Consider the following 18830-nt stretch of genomic DNA (forward strand, 5'->3'; position numbering starts at 1 on the left):
CTGCATGTGATTAAATGGGCAGCAGTTCACTGGTGGCTTTTCATCCTAATTTGGAACCCCCAGGTAGTGCTCAAAATGCCTTTGAAAAGATCACATGCAATTCTGAAGCAAAAAGCTGCAGAGAAATGTGACCATCACATACCAGGCAGTGCAGGTAAAGGATGCTGAAATAGCCACCTCCCTCAGAACCGCTCGCAGACTCTCTAAGGTGGGAGAGGAAGCTCACTTCAGTAAAGCTTCCATGACTGTCCTGCCTCGTGGGTTCCTGACTCTATGACCTTGGACAAATCACTTGGCCTCGCTCAGCTTCATTTTCTTCTTAGGAAAATGGGATGACACACCTCATGGCGGGTAATGTGAGGATTAAACGAGGTGTGTGTGTGTGTGTGTGTGTGTGTGTGTGTATGTTCAGTTGTGTCCGACTCTTTGCAATCCCATGGATTGTAGCCCTCCAGGCTCCTCTGTCGATGGGATTTCCCAGGCAAGAATACTGGAGTAGGTTGCCATTTCTCCCTCCAGGGGATCTTCGCCACCCAGGGATCGAACCCAAATCTCCTGCATTGGCAGGCGTATTCATTACCACTGAGCCACCTGGGAAGCCCCACGAAATGAGACAATTGGCACAAAACATGGAGCCCAGCACCCAGCACATGAGAAGCGCTCCCCTGGACCCTGGTCTAGCTGGAAAGAATTTCTCCAAGGAGACGCAGCTAATAAGCGCAGGGGCAGGATTTGAACCCAGGCAGGCTGGTCCCAACTCCCACCGCCTCATCTACCCTGCTGGGCTGCCCTATGGGTCCTGGGGCTCTCTCTGCTTACCTGCCCCACCCTAGCGCGATGCCCTTCCCTCCCCCATCCCCCAGCCTCTTGCCCTCAATATAAACAGCTTACTGGGGTCATGTGGCAATTCCTTCCTTTCCTGCTGACTGCCCAGCCCAGTGGCTCTGCCTATGCCCAGCTCCCCACTCTTAAAGCCCTTGCCCCCTTCCACCATCAAGCAGTCATCCTGGAAATAGATTCTCCCTGTGCACCCTGCCCTCTACCACACACACAACTAACTCACCTTTCCATGGAGCTCTACTCTCCAGACAGCAGAGATGGCAGCAAGAAGCCAACTTTGGGGTCAGACCTAGGGACACAGTTCACCAACATTTCTTCACTACCTTCTGTATGGCCAAGTCCTGTGTGACCCAGGTCAAGTGTATGAACCTCTCTGAGCCTTGGTTTACCAACTTGAAACCCAGGATAACACTCATGACTCCCTTAGATGGCCATGTGGATTCATCAAGGTTTGCAAAATGTCCAGCACAGCCTCCTGACCTCCTCTTCAACTCCTGAGGTCTTTGTTCAGAAGGAACAACCAAAGAAAGACCAGCACTCACTGGAGAACTAAGTCTAGGCAAGGGCAAATGGCTTGCCCAAGGGAATGCTTCATGCTGGCAACAGAGCCCCTGGATTACCAGGCTCCCCAATGCCCCCCAGTTTGTTTGGAGCCCCTTGAGCCCAGCAGCACAAACACACAGGTCCTTGATGGGCAGTCAGCTTTATTTCTTTCCATGCAGAGAAATACACAAATGAGAACTGGTAAGTGGGGACTGGTGGGAGGTGGTGCTTGCTGTTCCCTAGGAGGCCTGGGCAGGGGCTGGTTCAGCACCACAAGCCAGGGGACCATGGGGTTCATGCAGCCAGTGCTGGACCCACAGTGGAGCTGGGATGGCAGGGCGACTGTCCCTTCATCTTTACCAAGGCTTAGGGGTGTCAGGTGCCCTGTGGGTGAGGGGCAATGAGGACCTTCTCTCCCAGTCTTACTTCCGAAGGGTTTCCTGTCCTCAGATCCTTGGCTCCTCTTTGCCAGAAGGGCCAGCCTCTTGGAGCTTCTGAGCTACATTCTTGGTATGAGTAGAAAACTCGAGTCATTCTTGCCCAAATGGAAGGATGCTCCTGCTGTGTCTGCTCCTGCAGCTGTCTGCAGCGGCTTCTCTCTTTCTCTCCTATTCTGGGTTTGGAGGAGGAGCCAGTGTAGGTGGCAGGGAGCAGTGAGGGTCTGCTTTCATGAGTGTGACTGTGGACAGTGGGACAGGGTGTGTGTGATGGTCCCGGAGCACACAGAGGCCGCAGTCCTGCCTCTGCCCATGAGACCATGCCTAAACAGTCTGGTTCACTGCTGTCGTCTCCCTGGGGGGCTGAACCTGGGGACCCCTTGCGGCCTACCAGGAGACGCTCACTCATGACCCCTCCTTCCAGAGCTGGGGCCTGTGAATGTCGGATTCACAGACCACATGACTCCCCTGGCCAGACCTTGAAAGTGACACAAAGACTCTGGGCTCATCCCCTTCCTTCCCAACAAACAGGGGCATCTTTGTTTTGGCTTCAAAGGTCCCACAAAGCAGATCCAGCAGGCCCCTCCTTTAGGGGCGAGAGAGGCTGGGGTTATTCCCAGGTGGGGCACTGACGCAGGAACACCAGCCCCAGAGGGATCTACACAGTACTCCTGGGCCCTGAACCCTCCCTTCAATTCCCCTCCATCACACACACCCTCCTAGAAGGCTCAGAGCTGCACCCAGGACCCAGAGCTCCTCCCGGAATACAGAGCTCTAACAGTCTCCCTCCCCAGGAGCCTCTGAGGAGGGTGGGGGAGACAGGCAGGAGCCCTAAAAGGAGGTATGAGGGTGCTGATCAGGTGCAGAGAAAACATGCTCAGCCAACTTGGAGCCAATCTGCCCTCCCAGCCTCCTGGAACCCTGGCTGCTAGGCAGGGCATCCTGGGGTGGGGGTGGAGGGAGCCCAGAGCATCACATTACCCAGGGCTTGGGGGCTGCAGTCAGTTGGGGAAGTGGGAGCAGGAAAGACCAGGGGGGAAGTCTGAAGGGCCCTGCTTCACTCCCTCCTGGTGTCCCATTAGGTCCTGAGACACAGGCCACGGTGTCCAGGCCCCTGATTCTGGGCATGTGTATTCTCAAGCCCGGGGTTCCTGAAGACAGGACCCTTCAGCTAGGCTCTTCCCTCTCTCTTGAAATTCTCTAGACCCAGCAAACAACACACCTTCATAAAAACTCTTGGACCCACATCCCTAAAGGAGGCAGAGACATCCCTAAGGGCCTGGGAGCCTATGGGAATTTCCCCCAGGGGTGGTCCCAGGGCCGGCTCCGGGGAAAGCCTTTGCTGTTAGTGGCTGGTCAGGGGTGCAGGGCGAGGCATAGAGCATCAGAGGCATTTGGGGTGGGAGCTGGGAGCCATGCACCGCCTGAGCCACTCTGCATGAGGACCTTCAGCCCCTTTGCACAGGGACCCTGAGCCCCTCCACATGGAACGCTGAGTTTGTGCCCCGACCAGGTGGTCCCTGAATGTGAGCTCAGGCCTGAGTTCCTCTTCACTAGCCAACCTGGAGATGGAGTCAGGGCCCCGGGAGTTCTTGATTGGTGCCCCAGACTACAGCCCAGGTAGGGAACAAGAGGCAGACTTGGGTCATCCTGGGAGATGTTCTGGGACCGGGCTTCTCAACCGAGATGCTCCTGAGGCTGAAATGTTTGAAAAGAGGTCCATGTCATGCTGGCCCCCTTTCTGTCTCTACCAACACTGTTTTTGGTGCCCTCCTCCTGCGATGAAGGATTTAAGGGTGGCTGTTGCCTCTTTCCAGGGCAGCTTCACGCCCCATGTGTCCGAGGGGTTCCAGGGCAGGTGCTAAGCAGCAGTTCAGCCTCTGAGCTCAGGGCACCGGCTGGGATCGCTGCAGGCATGTGGCACAAGGCATGCAGACAGTCTTTTTTTCATCCCACCTCAAGAAAAATAGAAAAGATAAAGTCTGTGTTTTTGTTCTTGGTCATCAGACATGCAGGGACTCTCTCCCCACCATGGTCTCGCTGGCGGGAGTGGTTTCTTCTCTTTCTGGCAGTATAAGCCTGCTTGGCCAATCCCAGGAAACCACGGGGATGAGAAACCAGCCAGAATCCCGGGGGTTAAAATACCGGGATGTGCCCAGGAGACTGGACCACATTATTCATCTGTTTCAGAGTCCATTTCCTTTCTTCCTCTCATTTTCCGCCATTTGATGTGGGCTAGCAATGGGGTGACTTGGGGGTTTCCCTCCAAGCTTGTGCTTTTCGAGCTGGGGGATCGTCCTGTCCTCCATGAGGCGTGTGGGTGGAGCTCTTCAGCGAGCTGGGGCCGCCTCTGCTAGCACCGCTCCCTAGTTAGTTTCATTTCTTCGGAACTGTAAAGAAAAGAACAGCGATAGCACGACGGAGCTCAGAACACGGGGTCTCCCGGTCCCTTTTTGGAGGATTTGGGGTTTTGATTCCTAGGGGGAAATGGTAACAGAGGTGATTCGGTTTGAGGTTCCGGGTGGAACTAAACTCCTGCCAAGGAGAGGACTGGAGTCTCAGTGATTGTTTCACAGGTGGGCACGGTGACCCCTGAGGCTAGACCTATTCCTGCTTGAATATTTTAGTGAAAGCTAAACAGTCCCCTTGCAAACTTGAGTTCAGCAGTTGTTACTTGCCATGGAACGTAACATGGGCTTCCCGGGTGCCTCAGATGGTAAAGAATCCACCTGCCAATACAGGAGACCCAGGTTGGATCCCCAGGTCTGGAATATCTCCCGGAGAAGGGAATGGCAACCCTCTCCAGTATTCTTCCCTGGAGAATTCCATGGACTACAGTGGGCTTACAATCCATGTGTCCGCGAAGAGTCAGACACAATTGAGCAGCTAACACTAACACACATGGGAAGAATCCTGGGTCAGATTCAAGCAGAGCAAGACAAAGAGACTGAGGCCTTGGAAAGTGATGCTGAGGCTCATGCCCTGGGCTAGTGGGCTCCTGCTTCTCAGGGACTTGCATGCCTCTCAAACTTTGTGGAATATGCTTCTGCTCAAACAGGTGGAGGAGAGGACCTGCATTTTTGAACCCAGGCCAGCTGATTGCAAACCTGAACTCTTCCCTCTCATATGAGGCCATGACCCTGCAGCTAAATGCCAGGATTTCGGCCCCAAGATGAACACTCTATATTCTATGCCAGTACCTCCCAAATTTTAATAATGGGGTTGGGAATCTTTCTAAAGTGCAGATTTTTATTCAGCAAGTCTGGGTGGGGCCTGAGATTCTATATTTACAACCTGTTCCCAGTATCAGCAGCCAAGCTGCTGGTCCATGGAGCACAGGTGGTGGGGCAAGGTCTTTAGGGGAAAAGCGTAGGTTGGTCACTAAAGGGGCAGAGATGGTTGGAGGCTTCCAGTACGAGCGTGTGATTAGAGGGAAATGGACAATACTGACCCGCAGAGCCCAGAAATTCTCAAGGCTGCTGGGCTTTGTGAGTAGCACCTTTGAAAAGGTTGGGCACCTTGCTTGGATAACTTGGCTGGACCACCTTTGGGTGTTCCCTGAAAGTTTCACTTCCTGACTTCCAGGACAAGCATGGTTTACTTCCAGTAAGACCTGACTGTCTCAGCAGGGATGCTGTGTGGCAAGCCCCTGGGTTACAAGTCAGAGTCACTTGCGCTATCTCAGGTGATGCTCACAAAAGCCTCTGTGCTGGAAGTTTCTTCCTCCCACTTTCAACATGAAAACCCCGAGGCTTAACCAGGCAGACCCTGGTGCAGGACCATCAGAGCCGAGACTGGAACTTGTGGCCTCTGCCTCCTGGGCCCATGCTCTTCCCATGACCTTTCCTGGTGATCTACTGTCTGGCCACTGGCGAGTCAGAAAGCCAGTCCCACTCAGCCGGTCCCTGCAGGAGACTGGAGTGCTTGCTTTTCTGGGGTGCGAGGTGAAGGCTGTGGCACCCACATGCTCTTACCCTTCTCCCCACCACCGCCCCTGTCCCAGAGGGCTGGGCCACATCCTTCTGTGGTCCTCACACCAAGGGAGCTGGGGTGTCGCTGAGCCTCACCTGCAAAGTTGACAGTCACAGCCACGATGATGATGATGATCCCCATGATGATGAAGGTGATGCTGAGTGTCCCGGCCAGGCGGCCCAGCCTCCGGGCCCCGTCCAGGTCCCCCTGTTGCACGCTACTTCGAGACTGCAGAGAGAGGGTGGTAGAAACCTTGCCTGAGCCTCTGAACACACCCCGGTCCCTGCTGCAGCCCACACTTGAGCAGCTCCCCTAGGGGAGAGGCAGAGGCCTCCTTCAGGAGAAATGGCCTGGACTCAAGTGGCCAGACCTCTTGTGGGGATCCCTAACCAAGCTTGCCCATTGTTAGCCGGGGACAGCTGGAAACATAACCGAGCAATGCTGGGCATTATCTCAGGATCTTAGTTCCCCAACCAGAGATTGAACCCATACCCCCTGCACTGGAAGCACAGAGTCTTAACCACTGGACTGCCAGGGAAGTCCCCAGGGTGTTATCTCAGGACAGGGATGGGAAGGGTGGTCCAGTAGAGACTGCGGGCCTGGGAGGGTAAACCATGTCCAGGCCATGCTGAGCTGGTGGGAAAGATAAGCCAGGCCCCCTTGGACCCCTCGCTGCCCAAGGCTCACTCCTATACCCGCACTAAGGCAGCCCCTGCGACTTTTTCTATGGCCCAACACACCTGCCTCCTTTCCTCTGTGAGCCCCACTTCCCATGAAAGGAAAGAAATCGCTGGTCCTCCCTCCCCAATGTCCCACCCAGGATCACAAGCCCACCTCCCAGATCACACTGGAAAGGTGACGTGTCTTGGGTTTGAACCAGCAAGGCTGGGGATGGGGTGGAGCCATGGATGGCTTCACAGGGACCATATCTGATTATCATTATCCTCAGAGAGCTCAGCTTCTCTTGGCCCTCTTCGGTTGGGTTAAATCAGGTGGGTGCGAGGAGGGGGATGAACAGAAGAGGGGATCCCCAGGGGCCTGGGAGTGGCTCAGCAGGAGGTATGTCCCAGGCTTGTCCCTGGAGACCCCTCACCACTGCCCAGGGCTGGCTGGTGACCTCTAGATTCCTCCAGCTCTTAGAACTTGGACCACTAGAACAGAGACAGGAAGGAGTCCGCCAAACGTGGTGACTGCCTTCACATCTTGTTTTTTTATTATTAATTTATTTAGCTGCACCAAGTCTTAATTGTGGGATGCAGGATCATTTTTAGTTGTAGCATGTGGGATCTAGTTCCCTGACCAGGAATCCAACCCAAGCCCCCTGCTTTTGGAGCACAAAGTCTGAGCCACTGGACCGGCGGGGAAGTCCCTATTTGGTTATTTTTATATTCTGAATATTGGAAGCTCCTGAGTTCAGCATGGAAGCGTCAGGTACTGATGGTGAACAACGATGTTGAAGGCTTATTGAGCCGTTGTTTTGTGTCGCGCAGCTTGTTAATGACTGTGCCTAAATGACCTCGTTTAGGCTCAGAATTGTCCTATGAGGTTGGCAGTGTCGCCCACTTTTGAAGCTGAAGTTCAGAGCAGCAGCCCTCCCGTCTGTGTTCTCTTCAGCGGTGCACCTGGGTCCTACCTTCATCTCTCAGAATTCTAACTGACCCCTCAGCCCCACCCCCTGGTTCCCTCCGCCAAGCTCCTTCCAGGCCAGCACCACCTGCCCGCTGCAGCATGCCCTCACTCCCTTTGCCCCAAACCACGGCTTCCTGCTTCCCAGATCTGCTCCTTGCCTTGTGCTCCTCCTTCCTCTTGCTTAAGCCCCAGTTATTATATATTATAACTCTAAGCCTAGAGTTCTCCCACTGAGTCATAGCTCCCCTCCCATCCCAACATAGTAATTAATTTCCTCCCCGAGTCAATTCCATTGCAACTGTCCTCTGGAGCTTTGCTGCCTCTGCCTCAGTTCCAGGTGCCACTTGTCACTCAAGCCAAGGCAACAGCCTCATGAAGATGCCCCCTTGGCTCCAAGCTCTCTTCCTCTTCTTTCTACTCCCCCCACCACCAGTCCATCCTGCAGATACTCATGCCAGGCCTGGTGCTAGGACCCTGGGATGCAGCAGCGAGCAAGAGAGTCCCCAGCTGTTATGCTCACGGAGCTTGCATCCCGGTGGGGGCAGAGGCCACCATCATGACCCCACAAAAGTAAAATTGCAACTGTGGATAGTGTTTCAAAGAAGAAGTACCTGTGCTATGAGAGTTTGTAAAAGGGGAGAGTCAGTGAACACTTCCTAAAGGGAGGATATTTGGATTGAGATATGAGATTGGAAAGATACTAAAGCTGAAGCTTCAGTACTTTGGCTACCTGATGCAAAGAGCTGACTCATTGGAAAAGACCCTGATGCTGGGAAAGATTGAGGGCAGGAGAAGGGGATGACAGAGGATGAGACGGCTGGATGGCATCATCAACTCAATGGACGTGAGTTTGAGCAAACTCCAGGAGATGGTGAAGGACAGGAAAGCCTGGTGTGCTGCAGTCCACGGGGTCACAGAGTAAGACACGACTGAGCAACTGAACAATAAGACGAGAGATGAGTCAGAATTAAGTATATTTTTTTCAAAAGGAAGAAGAGTATTCTGGGCAGAGAGAATAGCATGTGTGAAGGCCCTGGGGGAGGCCCTACACGGCAAATATGTAGATGATCCATAAATTATTATTGACCAAAGGGAGCAGGAGGGACTAGACAAAGGCCAGTGTGGCTGGAGATAGTGAGGAAGAGGAGGCTGCAGAGGTGGGCAAGGCCAGGCCAGGTAGGGCTCTGCCCACACAGGAAGGAGGTTGGTCCTTATCCCAGAACAATGAGAGCCAGTGAGGATGGAAACCTAGGGGCAGAGGATGGTAGGACTGAATACAAGTTTCCAAAAGCCCTCCACCCCTGCCATACCCCAGCTGTCACGGGGGATCCGAAGAGAGTTAAGAGCTGATATAAAAGCTCAGAGAGATGATGGTGGTTGAGGCAATCATTCTTGCTCAGTATCTCCCGTGGCCTCCCACTGTCTGCTGAACAAAGTTCAAACTCAGGTTAGCTTTGCATTTCCTGGTTTGAGCCTCTGCTATTCTCTTCCGTGACCTCTGGACCTGAGCTGCTCAGGGTATGAGCACGGGCTTGCTTTTGCTCATGCTATTTCTTCCGCCTGCATTCCCGCTCCCCAGTAACACCACACATCCAAATCCTCTCCATCCTTCAATGGCGGGCTCCAATTCCACCTCTTCTGTGAAGCCCACCAAGGTTCCCCCACTGGAATGGTCATAATCCCTAGCATCGTCTGAACATTTACCTCATGTCAGGAGCTATGCAAGCTCAAGTCCAGACCTCAGTCTCTCTCTGCTCCCCAGGGACATTAGGGCACCAGCTCTCCTTGGTCTTCCCACCCTCTCCTTCTTGACTGTATCTTTTTCTTTCCTGTCTTGAAGAAATCCTGTTTATCTCACCCAGTTGTAAGCTCCCCACTTCCCACAGGACCAAATCCAGATTCCATTTTGTGACAGGTGGCACCCTCCTGATCTGGCCTCTCTCCACTTCTGCAGCCGCTTCTCACACCACACCTGCATGGTGGTCTGTGCTCCAGATCCTCATCTGTACAACATCCTAATGACAATCCCTGCCTCATAGGAGTGGTAGAGGATAAAATGCTTTAACAGCTGGCAGCTCAGGTCACCGAACTCAGGACATCAACACCAAGGCAACAATGGGAGGGAAAGGGAGCAACATACAGAAAGACTTCTGGGATTTCTAGGAAGTTCAAGTTCTGAAACCCAGGAGCTACCTTGAATCATAATCAAGGGACTCATTGTCGGCTGTAAGTACGGCCTTGGTCGGGGGGAAGGGCAGAGGCTTTGAGATGTGTCCTGCCCCTGACACCCCCATTTTTCAAAAAAACAGTTGTCTGTGCAGCAATGATTCAGGACCATGGAGAGAGGCACACATGTAGCTTCTTGGATATGAGAGGTGAGGAGGAAAGGTGAAAGATGTTTTTTCTGTTACACTGAACCCAATCGCACTTCTTTATCCACAGAGTGATCAGTCATACATGCCTTCAAGCATGAGGGGTGCCATTAAGGAGACACCCTGGAAATGGCCAGACAGATCAGAGCAGACCTAGTTGTGGCTGCTTTGTGGTGTAAGGCACTTTATACATTCTATCCAATGTAAATATCACAAATATTCTGTTAATCTTGGTTTCCAGATCTGTAAAATGAAGGGAAAGTAATTGCCTCTAAGTATGTTTCACTTTCATGCATTGGAGAAGGAAATGGCAACCCACTCCAGTGTTCTTGCCTGGAGAATCCCAGGGATGGAGGAGCCTGGTGGGCTGCCTGATGGGGTCGCACAGTGTCGGACACGACTGAAGCGACTTAGCAGCAGCAGCAGCAGCAGCATGCAGCCCTTCCTTTTTTTTTTTTTTGGCCATACCACATGGCATGCAAATCTTAGTGCTCCCACCAGGGATCGAATGTGTGCCCCTTGCAGTGGAAGCACAGAGTCCTAACCACTGGACCGCCAGGGAAGTCTGGAGCCCTGCTTCTACATGAGAAGTTCTCCACTGCTAGCTGGCCCTCATTTCTGAAGTTCCTCCCCACCCCTATGAGTTACCAAATGAAGGATCCATAAGAAAACCCTCATTTTTTTTTTTTTTGAGTAAATTTCCAGCTGCTCTCCATCCCTGTCAGTTGCATCATCTTCCTCTTATACAAAACAGCTCAAGTTGAAGGCACAATAATAATAATTGCAGTAACGGTTGTAATGACTGAATTAATAGATCGTTTGTGATCGCAGGGGTTGTGGGAATGGTGAGTGAGAAAACAATTTATGAACTCAGGTCAATATATCAGTGAGGAAAGACGCTGAAAACAAGTGTGAGTGTGGGGAAAGGATGGTGGGGGCCGGGAGGATGGGGTGAAGAGGATGCTGAGGACGGAGGCTACAGAGCTCAGGAAAGAGCTTCCTCCACCCATGAGGCTCAGGCCAAGGCCCAGCAGACCTCAGGAGAAGAGACAAGATGTGCCAGGGTCCAGGGCCCGTGGTTAAGACTCTGTGCTTCAACTGCAGGGGGCGTGGGTTCAGTCCCCACTTGCGGAACTAAGATCCCACAAGCTGCACGGCGCGGTCAAAAACAAACAGAAAGGATGTGCCAGGATTGATCAGCTACCAGCCCTTCCACAGAGATCAAGCATCTCCCAGCTTCTTCTTCTTCTTCTTCTTTTTTTTTTTTTTTGATGTTATTCAAGCATATTGTTTTATTCCAAGCTTTCTGGTTTGTGTTAAGATGATTCATGGACTTTTAGAGCTGAAAGAGATTTTCAAGTTCCCCTAGAATAATTCATTTTACAGATGAAGGAAACAAGCTAAAGAGGCAATCTGTAACTTGACCTCTGATAGCTGGGCTTCATTCAAGTATGTTTACCACTGAACTGTATCATCTTAGCTCAACAGATGGTACCTTTTTTTAAACAAATGATGAAGCTGCATTGGCATATCATGGTCACTCAAAGTTCATAGTGAGCCTTAGGGTTCACTCTTGGTACTAAACATTTTATAGGTCTAGACAAATGTGTAATAATGTATATCTGTCATTACAGTATCATACATAATATTTTCACTGTTCTCAAAATCTTTTATGTTTTGTCTTTGTGTCTCTCCTAACCATGCATCACCCCTGGCAGCCACTATTCTGTCTCTGTAGTTTCGTCTTTTCCAGAATATCACGTAGTTGGGATCACAGACCTGTAATCTTTTTATATTGACTTGTTTCCCATAGTGATAAGCATTTAGGGGTCCTCAGTGTCTTTTCACGACTGATAACTCATTTCTTTTTAGCTCTGAAAAGTGTATCACAGTTTATTCACCTACTGAGAGACATCTTGGTTGCTTCTGCTGCTGCTGCTAAGTCGCTTCGGTCATGTTCGACTCTGTGCAACCCCATAGACAGTAGCCCACCAGGCTCCCCTGTCCCTGGGATTCTCCAGGCAAGAACCCTGGAGTGGGTTGCCATTTCCTTCTCCATCTCCCAGCTTCTGAAACCCAAAAGGTGTGCTTCTCCGTGCCTTCTCTACATCATTCTCTCTGCAAACGTGCAATTCATCCTGAAAGACCCCTGCTGTGCTGTACTGTGCTTAGCCGTGTCCGACTCTTTGCAACCCCACGGACTACACAGTCCGTGGAATTCTCCAGGCCAGAATACTGGAGTGGGTAGCCTTTCCCTTCTCCAGGGGATCTTCCCAACCCAGGGATTGAACCCAGGTCTCCCGCATTGCAGGCGGATTCTTTACTGTCTGAACCACCAGAGAAACCCTGAAATGCCCTGACTACAGGTTAACTCCTCTATTGCTTGAGAGAAGGGATGGACTGGAAGGGTGGGGGCCCTAGGGGAGGAGTCAGGGTGGCTGCTGTGGTGGATGGGAGCAGCTGGGGAGATTTAGGGGCTTGAGACAGCAGCAGTGTACCAATGGTTTCAGAAGTCTGTTAATATCTTAAGCTATATGCCTGCACGCCAGCTGACTATCAGCCCTGGTCAGGGCGTAGCACTCTCATTGAGGAAAGGGATAAATCATAAATGAATGAAAATGAGTCTGCAACACATCAGTTAAATAATTAACTCGTCAAAAATGCCTAAGTAAGGAAGCGTTGAAGCCACTCTGGATCTCCTCATCACTCCCTCATGCTGTGGGAACAACTTACAGAGAGGCTGCCACCAAAACCACACACAGGGCTGCCCACCTCCTCTGGGGATGTAATGAGGGGTGAGACTCCATTATATCCAAATTGCTAAAAGCTGCGTTTGCCTGAAAGCCAGATTGGGGCAGGGCTCCAATCTCTGGGATCTAATGCCTGATGATCTGAGGTAGAGCTGATGTAATAATAATAGAGATAATAATAATAGAAATATACACAATAATAATAACAGAATGCACTTGAATCATCCTGAAACCATCCCCCATCCCCTGGTCCATGGAAAAATTGTCTTCCATGAAACCAGTCCCTGGTGCCAAAAAGGTTGGGGACCACAGCACTGGGGGTTTGCTCTTTGCTCTGACATTGCAGTTTCATTCAGTATTAATAATAACAGCAACCACTTCCATTTATTAAGCATTTACTATGTGCCAGGCTCTGGCACACTCATTAGTTCATTTAATTCTCCCAACAGCCCTAGGAGGTAGATGGTTTTATTACACATATTTTATGGATGAGGAAACTGGAGCTAAGGAAGGAAGCTGAGTGGTTTGGATATGGTCATGTGCCTCAAAAGGGACAGAGATGTGATACACACCCAAGTGTATCTGATGCTTGCTTGGTCAGCAACTGAAGGCTCACTGCTTGGGGTCCAGCATCTCTCATTGACAGGAGTCCTTGCTGGATCAGGAAGCATGGTTATTTCTCAGCTTGACCCGGAAGTAAAATGGATGAAGCCAGCCTTGCCCTGACTATCCCAGGAGGCTTACGGGAGGTTGTGGGGCTGAGCAGGGCCAGGTCTGGACACCTGTGATCACAGCTCCTGAGACAGAGCCCCTCGTCCCAGCCCTGGTCCCAGCTGGCCCCTGTCAAAGCCACAATGGGAAGAATGTTTGGTGGTCCATTAGTCTTCCACTGATGGAGTGAATGACAGGGAGGAGGCCACTGGGAGGCAGGGGAGAAAAAGAGAGAAGGGAATAGAATTATTCCCTCCCTGCACAAATGCCCAAAACATTTGGCTTCCCTGGGAGGGACATGCCATCCTTGTCGCAGAGGTAGGTGCAGCGTGGGGCAGGTGAAGAGAACACTGGATTCAGGAGCCAGCTGATGTGCCTCTTACCAGCTGTGTGAACAAAGGCAAGGCACGGCTCTGCATGCCTCAGTTGCCTCATCTGTTAAATGGGAATGATTAACCAGACTCTGCCAGCCTCATATTACAACATGCTCTGCGGACAGTGAGCTCTAGCGAGGGTGTCAGGGCTGGAGGTCTCCTTCCTCCCTGGGGTCAAGGGCTTGATCTTTCACTTGGTAACCAGCGGGGAGACATCAAATGAGGAGCTTTGAAGTCTACTGCCAGACCTGGAGACATGAGCATAGAGACTTAACTCTCTTTCCACACTTTCTGGCTCTCCTTCACCCCTGCTGCTATCTGAGTGGGACCGTGTGTTTCAACTCTAAATAAATAACTGATCCCCGCCCTCCCTGGGGCGTGGGAGTGTCCTGTGAACTAGAAAAGTGAATATCATAACAAAGCGACTCACACAAATGTTTTGGTTTCTCAGTGTATATAAAAGTTACGTTTATACCTTACTGTAGTCTATGAAGTGTGCAATAACATTATGTGTAAAAAAAAAACAATGTATCGACCTTCATTTTAAAATCTTGCTTAAAAATGCTAACCCTTGGGACTTCCCTGGGAATCTGGTGGTTAAAACTTTGCCTTCCATTGCCGGGGGGTTCCTGTTCAATCCCTGGTCGGTGAACTAAAATCCCACATGACTGGAGGCCAAACAACCAAAACATAAAAACAGAAGCAATGTTGTAACAGATTGAGTACATACTTTAAAAACACGTGCATGCTAAGTCGCTTCAGTCTTGTCCAACTCTTGGGACCCTATAGACCGCAGCCCGCCAGGCTCCTCTGTCCATGGGGATTCTTCAGGCAAGAATACTGGAGTGGGTTGCCATGCCCTCCTCCAGGGGATCTTCCTGACTCAGGGATTGAACCCACGTCTCTTGAGTCTCCTGCATTGACAGGCAGATTCTTTACCACTAGCGCCACCAGGGAAGCCCAGACTTTTAAAATGGTCCACATGAAAAAAAAAAATCTTAAAAAAAAAAGTGCTAATCATTATTGCTCAGTGAGTTGTGATCTTTTTGCAACAGTAACACTAAAGACCACTGATGACAGATCACCATGACAAATATAATAATAATGAAAAGTTTGAAATATTTTGAGAATTAACAAAATATGACCCCAAGACACAAAGTAAGCAAATGCTGTTGGAAAAAAGAGCACTGATAGACTTGCTTGAGGCAGGGTTGCCACCAACTTTCAATTTGTAAAAGAATGCAACATCAGTGAAGAACAATAAAGCTCAAGAGAACAAAGTGTGTCTGCTCCTGAAATGCCCAGAAGAGACAAATCCGTGGAGACAGAAGGAAGATGAGTAATTTACTCAGGTCAGACAGGCAGGTTTTAGAAGGAGTGATAGAAAAACGTTGCTGGGTTTCTTTCAGAGGTGAGGAAAATATTTTAAAATTGATTGTGGTTATGGTTGCACTTATCTGAATATACTAAAAACTGCGGAATTGTACACTTCAGATGAGTGAATGGTATGATAGTCGCTCAGTTGTGTCTGACTCTTTGCGACCCCATGCACTGTTGCCCACCAGGTTCCTCTGTCCATGGAGTTTTCCAGGAAAGAATACTGGAGCAGGTTGCCATTTCCTACTCCAGGAGATCTTCCCAGCCCAGGGACGGAACCTGCATCTCCTGTATCTGCAGGCAGATTCTTTACCACTAGCACCACCTGGGAAGCCCCGAATGGTATGATACGTGAATTTTATTTCAAAGCTCTAAAAGAAAAAACCCAACAAATGTGTGATGGCTTCCCATCCTCCACCAGGGAGACACTTGTCTAATTTTCTGCCTCCACATCCTAGGGCTTACTATGTGCTGGGTGCTTTAGCACTTTGCATGGCTCATAGCCGTGTGCTTTAGGCACTCAGTCATGTCCGACTCTTTGTGACCATTTGGGCTGTAGCCCCCCAGGCTCCTCTGTCCATGGGATTTTTCAGGCAAGAATACTGGAGTGGGTTGCCATTTCCTTCTCCAGGGGATCTTCCCGACTCAGGGATCGAACCTGCATCATCCGTGTCTCCTGCATTGGAGGCCGATTCTTTATCACTGCGCCATTGGGAAAGCCCCTTGTGTGGCTCATACAACTCTATAATTTAGGTATTATGTTGACACCCATTTTGCAGATGGGAATACTGAGGAGAATAGTGGTTTGAGTGACTTGCCTGAGGTCGCACAATACCTGGTGGTTTTGTCTAGTGTGGGCACTTCTTGCAATGTGTTGTAAGGATCTGTTTACAAATTTCTCCCCACTGGACAGGAGGCTTGTGGGAATTGGTGATGGTGTCTGGTTTAGCACTGTATTCCCTGCCCCAGGCCTGGCAACCATCAGACCTGATTCAAGAACCCAAGATGGATGTAGAAATGCACCAGGGGTGGATTCAGTGGTCCCACAGCTGTGGGCCCAGGTTTCCTTTGACAATGGCAGGTTTTACCCAGCTCACACTCTGCCACCCCCACCAGAAGATGGATTTTAGCCACTGTTTTCTCCTGGACCCTTGTCTGCTTTCCCTCCCCAAAGCCAGTCTCCCCCACGGGGCTTCTCCCTGTAACCAAGAGCTTGTCCCTACCCAGAGCCACTGGCAGCAATCCCTGCGGCACGGCTCCGCCTCCAGCTGCCCCCAAGAGCCGCAGGCAGCACAGGAATTTCCTCAAAGGCCCTGCCCAGCCCTGGCTCTTCTTCCCACGCCAATTCACCAATCGCTGGGACATGAGAATGTTGTCAGTTTCCCCCTAAAGCCCTGGCAGGTGGTGCTGGGGATTGGGGAAGGTGCCCTTGGCTGGAAACTGGGCCTCCATGAACTGGAGAGAGATGTATAAGGAAATAAGGATTTTCTCAGTGGACAGCGCGGCAGCAGGAAAGACCACAGCTCCTGGGGACTGGATGACGGATGACTCAACAGTGGAGTCCCTCCAGGGGCAAGCAGACAGTGTCTCCCCTCTCAGTGTACCATCCCCTGCTTCTAACCTCATTCTGAAAGTCATTCCCTGCCAGCCTCTCTCTCTGTCTGTCTCTCTCAACTTCCTGAACCATGAAATTCACTTGCCAACAGCTACCAACATTTCCTGGGGCTCCTCTGCCAGTAGCCCGATCCCAACAGCTTGGATTGGAGACGATCGAAGGTTATGTACTCAAAACCCTACAAGACAAGCGTTGGAGACACAAAGACGAGCCCCCATGCCCCTCCCTGGCCAGGCCAGCCATGCCCTCTCATACACATGCGTTCCCATCTGTGGCCCAGACCACCCCCTCCCACCCCTGTGGGAAGACAGATATTGAAATCAGTACAAAGGCGAAGCCCAGAGGGCCCCAGCAAGAAGTTCCCCCCAGAGGAGCAGCCCTGGGGGAGCTGGGCCCCGGGGCCCGCAGTCCATGGCAGGGAAGCTACTGCTCGCTCCTGGAAACAAGAGTTGCCAGAAGCTGTTAGAACACCCAGGAGGCCCTAGGGGTGGGGTGGGGTGGGGAAGTGATGCCTGGCTCCCCTCCTGAGAACACGGGGCCCTGAGACCCCATATTGGCTGCAATCTCTGCTGATTCACAGCCCCACTCAGGAATGACTCCTTGCGACAAAGTCCCCGACTCCTGCAAAGGCCAGACCCCCAAGTTGGCTGTCCTTTCTGGGCAGAATTTGGCTCCGGGCATCTCTCTGGGATCCCCTTCCCAGCAGGGATGTGTGCAAAGTCAAGCTGTGATGTCCAGGAGCGGAGATGAAGGAGGACAGGAAACTGAAGCTCTGGGGGCCCTGGACCCCTCTCCAAGGGGGAGTAATAGGCTGGCTAAGATGGGGAGTTTCCCCTCCCCTGCCCCCGGCACCCCAGCTCTTCTCTCAACACCCTAGGTAGGATGACTGGTGCCTGCCAGGGAAGCATGGCTGCTGACCAAAACCAGCCCCCACCCTGCGATGAAGAGCAGCACTTACCATGATGGAAAAGATGAGGGGCATGAGGTTGAGGGGCCAGACGGGGCAGAAGCAGGAGGCGATGGCAAGGATGAGATAATCTTTGGGAACTTCTCCGTCCTGGGCATAGGAGGTGGTGGCCGTGGAGGACGCCCGCCTGGAGCTGGCCCGGGAGGATGAGAGGGGGTGCAAGGCTTCCCGGTGCTCCTCGGATATCACCTTGAAGGGCAGGCTGTGGCCATTCTGCTCCAGGTCCAGAGGCCCTGAGAGGGACTTGGACGGCTTCAGGGACTTGTCATCCTGGCCCCCGACCTGCACAAGGAGCTTCTCCATCTCCGGCAGGTTCAGGGGTGAGGCAGTGCCTGGCTCCCGCGCCGCGGAAAACTGAGGCTGTCCGGGGTTGGCCATGCTGGCCTGGGCTTTGGGCTGCTCCAGCTCCAGGATGGGATGAGGGGCTTCCGAGGGACCTCAGCGCACCATTCCTTGGCCCGGACTGGAGGCCTACAGATCAGGGGCAGACTTGTCACCCAGGAGAGCCAGGGCCAGCCAGGGGGCTGGAAAGGTTGGCTTCTCCTGGCCAGCTGAACTCAGAGGCAGCGGCCAGCCTGCCGCCCCGTGGAGCTCCAGGAAGCTGGAGCCTTCAGCCCCATTCAAGTTTGAGGCCAACTTCGCTGGTGCTGCTGACAGCTCAGATGGGCGGGGAAGGAGCAGAAAGCAGCTTTAGGAGCGGAGAGGAGACTGCTCCTCTCCTGAGTGAGGCTTGGGCTAAGTCAGGGAGGCTGTGTGTGTGTGTGTGTGTGTGTGTGTACACAACACCCAGCCTCCCTCCCTCCCTGCCCTCCTCGGAGATGCTTTTCAATTCACTTCTCCCCTGAGAACCGCCTGGCAGCATTCTGCCTCTGCCCCAGCCCAGCCCTGCCCAGGGTGGCTTGGACTAGCCTCTGGCTCCCACTGCGGACACAGAACCCCCTCCTCTGCACTGGGGGCTCTGGATGGGGGAGAAAGGCAAAGTGGGTCCAAACGGGTGTGCCTTCACCTGTCTCGGGAGACTGAGCCCTCGGCTCCTCTTCTCCTGGAACAGGCTCCCGCTTCTATCTGTTGTGAAACACTGAACTCTGGACCTATTGCATCCCACCTTGAACCTGACCTCCCCCAGCGCCAAGCCCCAGAGATGTCCAGACCAGAGCGGGGCTCTGAGGTCTGGAGGGAGGGGTAGAGTGAGTACTCGTGGGGCCCCTGGAGGAGGATTGTGTCTGCACCCTCTGAATGGGTG

General features: G+C 52.1%; 1 protein-coding gene across 1 annotated transcript; it reads right to left on the bottom strand.

Annotated features, from left to right (window-relative positions):
- Positions 1–1527: 1527 nt before the first annotated feature.
- On the bottom strand, positions 1528–18321 carry TRARG1 (trafficking regulator of GLUT4 (SLC2A4) 1). The gene is made up of 3 exons (XM_027519377.1): positions 17579–18321; positions 5888–6020; positions 1528–4210 (listed from the first exon to the last, which is right to left on the bottom strand). The coding sequence occupies exons 1-3, from the start codon at positions 17963–17965 to the stop codon at positions 4197–4199; spliced, it is 534 nt and encodes a 177-aa protein (XP_027375178.1). The 5' UTR covers positions 17966–18321; the 3' UTR covers positions 1528–4196.
- Between the last annotated feature and the right edge of the window lie 509 nt (positions 18322–18830).

Source organism: Bos indicus x Bos taurus, chromosome 19, assembly GCF_003369695.1.
Source record: "Bos indicus x Bos taurus breed Angus x Brahman F1 hybrid chromosome 19, Bos_hybrid_MaternalHap_v2.0, whole genome shotgun sequence".
NCBI classification, from domain to species: Eukaryota; Metazoa; Chordata; class Mammalia; order Artiodactyla; family Bovidae; genus Bos; species Bos indicus x Bos taurus.